Source organism: Xiphophorus hellerii, chromosome 11 (assembly GCF_003331165.1).
Source record: "Xiphophorus hellerii strain 12219 chromosome 11, Xiphophorus_hellerii-4.1, whole genome shotgun sequence".
In the NCBI taxonomy this organism is placed as follows: Eukaryota; Metazoa; Chordata; class Actinopteri; order Cyprinodontiformes; family Poeciliidae; genus Xiphophorus; species Xiphophorus hellerii.
This window is the reverse complement of record NC_045682.1, coordinates 23857522-23868733: the sequence shown is the minus strand read 5'-3', so window position 1 is coordinate 23868733 and position 11212 is coordinate 23857522. Positions and strand designations below refer to the sequence as shown.

Here is an 11212-nt window from a genome sequence, read left to right as displayed (position 1 = left end):
TGGGAACTTCATCAGCAGGGACAGATGAGGAATAAAGGAGTGTCCAATATCAGCCCTGTCTAAACTAGTTAGCATTTTATTTCACCTAAAATATAAAGTTTCATCCTCTTGTGTTTTAATGTTATTCTGAACCTCTTTTAAAACGACTTTCTGTTATCGTTTAAAATATGAAATCGGAGAAAACAGGAATCAGAAATGGTAGTTGTTAACTCATTGTCCATCCTGATTTCTGCAGCTCCTCCAGAGTTGTCCCTGGCCTTTCACTGCCTCTCCGATTTATGCTATTTTTGCATATTCTATTAGTAATAGATGTCATTTCTATTATTGTTCAAGGACTATTAACATAAGTGGGAAGGAAAAAAGCGCAGAATAAAAAAACACAACCTCGGATTTTAATTTCAGAGCAGTTCTATAATTGCTCCATGACCATACACGCTTCTTTCCTGTCATCCATAAAGCAGAGCCTGTTTGTATTTAGAGACAGCGGGAAGAGGAGAGTGACGCTCAGGCATTCATCAGCCACATCTCGCAGTGGGAGGGGAGGGGGACTGAAGCCTCGGAGCTCTCCGGTAACAGAGACAGTAGACGGCATTGACTCACGCAGCACGTTGTTGGACTCTTCCAGACCTGCAGCTGAAAACCCGACGGGAGAACGAGTATAGGATAAAGACACAATAAGAACTTTTATCCTGTTTTTCTTTCCTTTCGAAGGGGATATTATCTTTAAAATCCTTTCTGGACACCATCATTTTAACTCTGAGCTCTAAACAAAGTAAGAATGTGTTTTAGTTATTCATAAACACCAGATGGCGGTGATTTTAAATGCTATTTGAGAGAGTGTTGGGACGGGAGCAGGTGTTTTTCCCACTCCGTCGCTCAATTACTCCAAAAAAACTGCAGAAGATTTTTTTTTTGTTTGTCCTCAATTTTGACAAATTTAATTCGCTCTAGCCGAGCCATTTCATCTCCTATTCTTCTTATTTTTCTTCCACCACCAATCGCCTCCACTTGCTTAAAACCAGCCACCGAGGGGACAAGAGTACAGTCTTCCTGCGGGCGGTCAAAGGAAATCAAAACAATCTGCTGAAGGATGCTACTTCAATAGACAGTCCTAACAGCCGCTGTCAATATGTTCAGGCGAGGTAAGACGGAGACCATTTGTTTTTCTTGCTTATAAAGGTTTGACTGTTTGAGTGTGAGCGTGTGATTTGAGTTTGTTTCTTTTTCGAAATTTCTGTTTATTTATATTATTATTATTATTATTTAGGTCTCGGCTGAGAGGCAGATGCGTCTTGATTGTGTCTCTAAAACTTAGCCTCCCGCTGTCCTTTATCCGCCCAGGCAGCGTCGGACTGGAAAGGAGATTAAAAATTTATTCACTTCATGTAAAAATTATTCTTAAAATAGCGAATCGCTGCCGCACTGCAGTTTGTTCAGACTTCCCCGCACGAGGGGCAACTGGATCCTTCCTGCGCGCGCCTGCGTGCGTGTTGGAGAGCGTGAGAAAAAGAGCGTAAAGCAGGAGGAAAGTTGAACATCTAGCGTTTGTTGGGGAAGTTTTTAAAGGCTTGTGTACTACTTTTGGTGTAGGCTCGTGCGCGCGCGCGCGTGTGAATAAATTTGCGTGACAGAAGGAGGCGCTGAGCCCAGCAGCGCGCGGGGATATATTTTGGACTCCTGTCTGCAGTGCGTGTCTGGAGACGGTGGCTTTCCCCCAGGTCCGAGGGCCATGAGAGATTATAAAGCGGAGCGTGGAGATCCGCCCGGAGAAAAGCATAAAACAAGCTGTTTACTTTGCCACGTGGTTGGTTTTTGGCTGAACAGATATCAAGTTTCCCCACAATGACCTTGCCTCTCCAGGATTTCACAGTAAAAGCTCGAGTCTGTGACAGTGAGGAGGAAAACAGCTCTGTTCTGGAGGCTTGTTCATTTGGCTTAATTCACTTACAAAAATCATCAGAATCTTTCTAAGCCCAAGCTTGTCTGAGGCTCTAAGGACAGCTTTGTTTGATTTTCTCATTTCTTTAGCTGTAAAAACAAAAATAAAACAAAATTAAGGAAACAATAACAACAAAACAAACTATAGTGCATTTTGACATATAGGTCTGCACAATATATTGAAAATTTAACATAATGCAAATATCACTACACACAAAAGCAACACAATAAATAACTGGTAATTAATCCATGCTTCCTATACCAGTAATGTTTTTTGTGATGATGGTTTAGCACTGCACTTTTCCTTGGAGAGCAGTAAAATGTTCAGGTAAAATAAGTTAAGAATCACATTATATATATATATATATATTTACAAACAAAGTAACATGGAATAAGTTAGGGGGGCACTGCTGGTCATTCCTCAGGACAAATGTAGCTATTGTATGCCCTATAAGTCACTAAATGACATCATGACCCAATTTGGACGATTGGTCTTTCTTTAGGTGGACACCAACCAGTGGCTCTGCACATAAACAAATGGGACAAGTGGAATAAAATGGGAGCTAATGTGTCTCTCCAAGAATAGCCCCATTATTTCTGCTTAGGAATGCTGAAGGATATTACAACTCACCTTGAACAGAAACATTACTAATGAATGAATAAATTAATTAATAAGTAAGTAAGAGCAGAACAAAAGGACATTTTGAATCTTTGGTTGTCAAACCAGTTTCAAAATGTATTGACGCAGCCTTGATTCAAAATGACCAAAATTGCAAAAGAATGAAATGGCAAAGTGGAAAAATGTTGATTAGCTGGTCAGAATTATTATTGATTCATTTATTTTTTTGCAAAGTAAAGCAAATGAATGTTGCAAACAACAATACTCAAAAACTTCATTTAGCCTTGTACAAAAATGTGACAAATGTTCTTCTGGCAGTGTTTCTAAATACAAAACACAGAGACAAAACACTGTTTGTTAACAAGCAGAAACTAAATTTGTATGCTAAGTGTCAGTACACAGGTTGCATTCACATATCTATTAGGGAAGTGTAAACACAGGCCTGACTTCTGTTTTTTATAGTAAAGCTGCTATTTAATCCTCTTTTATACATACATAAATATCTAGATAATTGTTATTTTGATATGAAACTCCTTGATGACTATTAAAATCCCAAAGTAAGAGCTCTGTTACATAGAAGTCTAACAACATATTCTGTTTCCTCTGCATTCTAACATCCTAAAAATGCAGAGTAAAAAAAACCAACACTTCCCAAACAGGAGCTGATGGCGAGATATTTAAATGAGCCAGCTTGATGCAACAGGCACATCGCCACACATCACCTCTTTCAACATGCAATCAAAAGCTGCTCAGACTTACTAGTATCCTGTTCAAAACAATGCATCTGTCATTTCTGAAGGCCTGAGGCTCAAACTTGGCACCAACACCAGTCCTGTTGTGGTGATTCGAACCCTGTAGGTCAAAGGGTAGGTCAGTTGAAGCACAGTAGTGAAAGTGCTGCACATAAAAGTAAAACTGGATGTGGGTATACTCGGAAAAATAACAGTGAAAACCCTGACTAACACACAGACATTTTGGAAGGACCTATTTGTGGTGTGGAGTGGTGACTCATCTGGCAGTCTTGCCCCCCGCCCCTGTCACCCCTCTGAAAGAGAAATAAAATAAATTACATTTGGGGTCTGGTGAAAGGCAACCTGTCAGAGAACTGGTTTGTGATGATTACGTAGGATCTCTGTTCAGTCCTGAGGAGAAAAACATTCTTCATAAGAAATATTGGAAGTCTGTCATTTGTCCTGTCAGAGCAGGGAAACGATACACGCACATCTGTGTACGTCACGATCTCCGGCCTGCTTGTTTGGCGCGAGCCACAAGCAGAGCGACCTCCTCATTAAGAGAGGGACCCGATCGTCTTGACGGGGAGCCGATTTGTGCTGTCATCGTGTGTTTGTGCATAATGGAAAGACAGGCAAGAGTCCCACAACCTTTCTTTTTTATCTTCCTGTAATTTCAGATAGATGGCAGCCACCCACCTACACCCACAGTTAAATCAGCCGCTTGTGAAGAGCTGATGCATTGCTTTGTATCTCCTCCCACAAATATGTTGCTGTCAGTCACAATAATAAAATCGAGAGTAATTGTGCAGTCAGGCTGAAATACAGTTATCTATATCTGTCACTTTTACCTGCAGTATCTCTCTGCAGCGAGATTAAACAAGATCCAGAGAGTGAAGAGAAGGAGGATAAGTGTTTTTTGTAATGAAAACTCCCCCTACCATTCTCCTCTTGTCTGTCTCTCATTTCTATCTCTGTTTCTGTGCTTGGCCAGTTCTCGCTGCCAGCATCACTCGGAGCAAAGAGAGGCCTGGCAGGCTGATTGGCCACTAACTTGGCTGATTTGGGAAGCTCCTGAAGCTTTGCTTCGTAGTTTGTTTGAAGCCAGATCGTTTTCTGTGACTTGACATTGTCTTCATCTTCCTACAATGCTGTTGTTTTACCTGACATACATGCATAGAGACAATGTTAGAACAAATATGCCCTACGTTTAAGTCAAAGGAAAGACTGTGCGTGACAATATTTCTCTTTTATTTGGACAGCTTTTTGCCTTTCACCTTTTACTTTTACGTTGTCATTGACGTTTCTGTCTATTTAATAGTAGATTTGTGACTGTTTCTGCTGTTATTTTCCAGCATTACTCAGTCAGGACAAGCACCAGATGTCAAACAAAATGCTCTCATCCTTTGATGGTGAATACTTTGTTCTACAAAGGAGTTAAAAGTTGACTCAGTGGCTGCAAGCTGTCGGCGTCGTGTAGCTGAAATTCTCACTCCTCCACAACTTCTTAATGTCCTCCTCACACCGGATTGAGATTTCATTACGATGTCAAAAGTCAACCAGGATGTGGTCGATCTTGGTCTTCAGGAAGGCATCCTCTGTCAGTTGTATTGGGGGTCCCTCATTCGCAAAGTTTTAATTTTGACTTAGTTTTGAATGTTTACAAATGCCCTTTCTTTGCCATGTGGCAGAGTTACAGGATCGGTTGTTAGACGAAAAAGGTTGTAGGTCTTTCAGTCTGATCACTTTAAAAACACACAGATTTTGAGCCTTGTCTGCCCAAAGTGCTACTATAGATAAATTCATATGGCACAGGCATTTCCACTATATAATGTATATTCAATAACTGTGAAAAGGTGCAAGAAAACATTATATGGTCATATATTCAGAACTAATAATTGTCATGATGGCCTTTATGCTCACGAATGTTTCCAAGGATTTCTGCTTCCCAGATTTGCTGAAAATGGTAATAGAAGTCATGGAGATTGTTAGATTATTGAAGAGACTGAACTTTAGTGTGAAGGGGAACTAAGCTGGCATTAGGCTGTGTTAATGCAACACTATTTACTCCTGCTAACCAAGACAACATTAGTTTCAGCTGCCTAGGGAACATTGTTCAGGAAGACTTTTCATTTGCTGTGACTGAACGTTGCAAACCTGAAAAATATTAGCTGGTACTACATCAAACAAGTTTTATTTGTTGAGCATTTGTGGAACTGTGCTGTTACAGTTGTTTATTTTTCCAAGACTTATTTGAGTTTTTTACTTAGACAATTGCACTGCTGGACCGTAGCTATGCAGTCATGGTCCAGCAGTTGCCAGTTGACTGGCAACTGTCTTGAGTGCTCTTCTGTGTTTTTTTTTTCTTCCTTGTGAATAATCCATTTTGCTGCTAAATGGCAGACTCTAAATTGTTTTAAAATGTCCTTTTTACCCTCTCCAGATTGATAGGCAGCGACTCCCACTTCCATAAGATCTGTTACTGATGCGTTTCCTCCTAGGGCATTGTGTTTACACACCTGAACACTCCTGAGTTGCAAACTGGCAAAACTTCTGCGTTTAAAGAGGCACTCACGCTTGCTGATGATCTGTCAGTCAAGTACACTTACCTGGAAACACTGCCCTGCTCCCTGCCATTTTTCATTCCTCTTGTAGCAGTCAGTGGATACTTTTTTACGTCGAGTCTTTGCACTCTTAAGTTGTTGTTGAATAAATGCGAACACACTTTAGGTATAGGCTTGTATATTTTACAAATAAACAATGTTTTGATGCAAAAAAAAATCCTTTCCTTTGAACACGGATTAAAAGTTAAACCTCTTAATCTGTGTTCAATTCAACACAATCCACCAGATTTTGACATCTGATTCAGCAACAAGGCTAACCCAGGCAGCTGAAATCAATAATAGTCACTCATGCTCACTTTAAAAAACAATAAATAAATAAACAAATAAGTGTTATTTAGTGTAGCATATTAGTACAATAGCATCTAAGCTGATTTACACAGGTGTACTAATTTTCTTGTTCAGTGAAAAAACAAAAGTTTTTGAAATTTGTTGTGTTGATTGAAGTTGTTACCTTCCCTTGCACAAACTCCAAAACACTTAGTTAAGGAATGTAGGTAAGTTTTACTGAGAAAACCATAATATTCTGGTGCGGTAAATAAACGAGGACAGCTATTACTTTTAATTATTTTTGAAACAGTTGAAATATTTGCCCTGCAGAGCTCACATTTGGCGATTATGCAACATTCAAAGCAGAAAGATTTTTTTGTGTCTTGATGACGTTATGGGTTTGGAAGTAACAATAGGTACTTTAACCGGACTATTGATTGACTGCAGGTCCTGGGGATGGCAGCATATTTTATGACACTGTTTTGTTAATCTGACTAACAGCCTTGAATATTTGTCTGTGCACTTTGTAAATTTCCAGAGTCCAGAATGCATTATTTGCCAATGGATCTAGAGAAAACAAATTATTAAATGAGGGAATGAAAGATCGAAAAATGTAATTATTGCCATATAAATTTTTCCATAGTGACTGAGCTGATTTATGGATATTGGTGTGCAGTGACAACTGAGATAATGGCACCATTGGGAAGTTTATGTCATGCTGAATCTTCATCCATGTTTATCACTTCTGTGCATTCCAGTGAAGACAGTGGCTCAAAGATGTACAGATGTTGATCCATTTATCCCGTCCATTTCATGGATTATCTGTGTGTCTTCCACAGTTTTTTTGTTTTGTCTTCTAATCCATGCACCTCACGTGAACAAAAACTACAAATGGCATGCGAGGAATTGATGAATGAATCCCTAGAAGATGTGGTGATTTTTAATTTCGGTTATAAAGGTGTTGCAAGGCGAGTTTATTCGTACAGCAGTGCTGTGGAGGAAAATATGGGAACCGAAGTAAATTCCATTAACATGAAAATACATCAAAAGAGTAGAAAAGACTAAGCATTGCATAAAATGAAAAAGGTATAGGAGGTTCAGTCAAAACATGCAAAAATAGCCAAGACCTTAATCTTTGATGATGGTAGGAGCATGAATAAGATTTTAAATTCGTCTCCTTTACAACTAGAAAGGATTAGGGTTTCAATGCTTAAATATTATTTCGATTCCCGGCCGGGGTCTTTCTGCATGGAGTTTGCATGTTCTCCCTGTGCATGCGTGGGTTCTCTCCGGGTTCTCCGGCTTCTTCCCACAGTCCAAAAACATGACTGTCAGGTTAATTGGTCTCTCTAAATTCTCCCTAGGTGTGAGTGTTTGTGTGTGCATGGTTGTTTGTCCTGTATGTCTTTGTGTTGCCCTGCGACAGACTGGCGACCTGTCCAGGGTGACGCCCACCTCTCGCCTGGAATGTAACTGGAGATAGGCACCAGCACCCCTCCCGACCCCATTAGGGACAAAGGGTGAACAGAAAATGGATGGATGGATGGATGGATGGATGCTTAAATATTGTTTTACTAATAATTGAATCAGTTTTTCTGTATGCTGTGAAAAGATGTTCAATATTTTTTAATTTTAAGAAGTACTTGCTGAAGGCAGAAATAACTATTTATTCATATTTTAGAAGTTTGTTAATGGGTATTATCAATACATTCTGCCACAACCAGCCCATTTAAGGGCATTCACGATCTTGATATGGTCCAAAATGTAACTGAGTTTGACATCCCTCCTCTAGTGGAACCACTTTGGATAAGTTGCCATTGCCTGATTCAGCTTTATGAAAAATATGGCATTACCACCATCTAATCTGCGGTCAATAAAATCACACATCAGTTCTTCTGTGTTCAAGTTTGACAGGAAGCCCTTTTGAGAGTGTAATAGCTGGTTGAGTCCATATCAGCACCAAAGTTTCTTGCATGTTCTTGAGTTTTTAGCCCTATAAAGTCTAACATATTACTAATCTTTCAGTTTGCATTTGTGGACCAAAAACAATAACGTCTGTTTCTTCTGCATTAAATGATAGGTCTATTAAATCTGTGTGTCTGATACATCAGACACACAGATCATTTAGTGACAGATATAAAATAGTATGCTATCATACCATATCATATGTATGCTATCAGCATACATATGATAAGTCTTGCTATGGTTCACTTCCTTGTTAAAGATAGTGGGAGAACATAGTTGTTGAATAAAATGAAAAACATGGCGTTCCTCGTTTGCATCCCGTGTTGTTATTCTGCCTTTGCCATTCTACTTTCCCCAAAATCTGCAGTATCTAAGAAAGTGGCCATGAGATTACTTTAAGACATGATAATCTATTGGGAATTGTAGCCCTTTGCTGAAATCCAAGGATCAATATCAATATATACGATGGTAAAACTGGGAGTCAGTGTTCATTACTTTATCTTAGCTTAAGGGCAAGTGACTTTCTCTTGACCCAAATGTGAAAAACGTCTCAGCTGAGCTTAAAACTTTTCATCTGTGATGAACAGGTTCTCCTGATTAAAGCAAGAAAGCAATTTGACAACAATTGCTTTAATTTCACTTATATTTTTACATCCCACTGCTACATATACATCAATGCATGTGATTGCAATGTGACAGAAGACAAATGTCACATCCTTATTCCTCCCCTCAGTGCTGACAGCTGCATTGGCACGCATACATTTTGCCTGCAGGCCATTGTCAAATCCAGACTCAAACAGGCTGCTGTTGCTTTTTTGCGTCGCCCTGAGTGTGTTTACTAGCGTCTGTGATCGCCCCGCTGGATGATAATAACATATGGATTTGTGACAGAGTGTTTATGCGGGTCATAAAACACCAAATGGTGGAGTAATTGAGTGCTGAGATTGATCCAAATTTGCTTCTGCAGTACCAACATCTCGAGGCCGTAGACAGATTTTAGAAATCAGGGCATAATATGGGAAATATGGTGCTTTGGTAGTATATAAATCAGCAAGAAAATATCATATTGGAGAGCTAAATTATGCTGGATTTGATAAGTGACATGGAATTCAGATGATAATCAGTTACCTCTAACGCAAGTCACATTGGGGAAGAGGATGCAACGCATCGCCACACACACAGCGAGCGCTCTGTGTGTCAGCTGTGCATATCAATGACCTTTGCAGCCACTCCTCCTGCTTCATTTCAAGGTTACTCACAGACTCGTTCTGTGTTCTGTCTACTGTGTCCTCAGGTCAGGACGCTTTGCCTTCTCAATCCTGTTTTATTTTTTTCTTCTTTTAGCTACAAGACCAGTTTCTATTTTGCATGTACAAGTGATCCACCACTTGTGAAAATTAATTACTGCGAGTTACGTGTTGCAGCTCCGAGCTGCTAAACCGGTGATCGCTCACAAACACGCCGTGGAAGAAAATTAATGAGCAGAAACTGTTTTGATGCTAAATAAACAAACAGAAACTGACATAAATTATGTTGTTTAGAGCTTGAAATGAAATTTTCTTATCGTCCTAAGGTGTTGTATTACTTCTATTAAAAAAAAAAGAAAAGAAAAATGTAACAACTTCATTTTTAACACAGTTCAAATCTGAGGGCTTTTATGTGAAATGTATTAATTTGTTCTGTAATCCAACACATTGGGATTAGATTGTGTCATTTTATAAATAAATAACAGCAGCGGTCCAAACTTCATGATCCAACTTGAAGTGAGCTGAAGCTTGATTGGTTTTGACACAATTGGGACAATGCTCATTGGACACACTGCATTATGAAGATTAAAGAAACACTATTGTCAATTATTTTATTACAGCCTGTGTGAACTTTGAATATGTACGAAATACATGTGCTCCCTGTGGCAGTCAACTGCAATTTAAGCTTTCTTCTTATTCAGATTTAGTTTATCACTCTCATATCTTTGGTTTCATGGGTAAATTTCATTAAGATACTCGTTTAAAAATAAGTTCTTGGACTGAAACAGTCAGCAGTTATTGATGATTCACAGTTTTGGCACTGCCAAGAACATTTTTAGTTCGAGTTTTTAAAATTGCTGCAGTCACCTAAAACACAATGCAAGTCTGACTAACCACTAGCTTCCAAAACTAAGGATAATTTAAAGTCCAACAAGCTCACAGTGATATGACATCTTTCCACTTCAGGTAGGGGAACTATTACTGATAACTTTGCAGAATTTCTATTTTAAAAAGTACAAACTAAGAGCTTAATTTAACAAAAAGGGTTTGAAACGCAGATGTGTTGCATTTACAGGTAATTAATGACATGGTAATTGCCTCTAACTTATATAAAAGTTATCTATATGATATTTTTTGCATTGCTTGCATAATTTTTGTGGACCTACATTTTGTTTTAAGTCTAACCTCCAAACAATTTCAGCTTACTTGGTCTGAAATCAGATGAAAAGTACAGGTACAAGGCATGTCTCTGAATAGACGTATCGTTGACTACGGTTCAGTGTTTTGCTCTTAAACATTTTTGTTAGATTTTTTTTATTTTTATCTGTGTTTTGGGGTTTTGTCCTGTTGGCAGACGCACCGCCTGGTACTGAGACCAAACTTTCTAATTCTAGGCAGCATATCTTTCTCCAGACTGCCTCAATAGCTCATCATACTCTGCACAGATTTAAGACATCTGGTGACAGAGCAGCCCCAGAGCATAACCGAGCCTCCTCCATGTTTCACAGTAGGGATAATGTTATTTGCATCTGTGAACTGAGCTTAGGCTGAGAACTGATTTGCCTTGCCAAAAATGAAACCCAGTTTTGCCTTATTTCATCTTTCTCCTTGAAACTTTGTGGCTTGTTTTTATGCACCGGGACAAATTCCAGTCTCACTTTTTTATAATTTCATTTCAACAGAGGTGTGCCACTTGGCCGTCCACTTTGGCTCAAACGCCGACGAATGGTGCAATCTGACTGATGTACCGTCATCTTGGAGTTCACCTTCAATTTCTTTGGAGGTTGTTCTGGGCTCTTTAGCTACCAATCATATTATCCT

General features: G+C 39.1%; 1 protein-coding gene across 2 annotated transcripts in view; it reads left to right on the top strand.

Annotated features, from left to right (window-relative positions):
* The first annotated feature begins 477 nt into the window (after positions 1-477).
* Positions 478-11212, top strand: part of rtn4rl1a (reticulon 4 receptor-like 1a) — a 108967-nt gene continuing 98232 nt past the window's right edge. Inside the window, exons 1-2 of one of the 2 annotated variants that reach the window (XM_032576882.1) lie at positions 478-772; positions 1023-1142. In XM_032576882.1, the coding sequence (XP_032432773.1) occupies positions 1130-1142 (13 nt within the window). In that variant the 5' untranslated portion in view covers positions 478-772; positions 1023-1129. Of the gene's footprint in view, positions 1143-11212 lie in introns of both variants that reach the window. The other variant, XM_032576881.1, reaches the window with a different exon arrangement.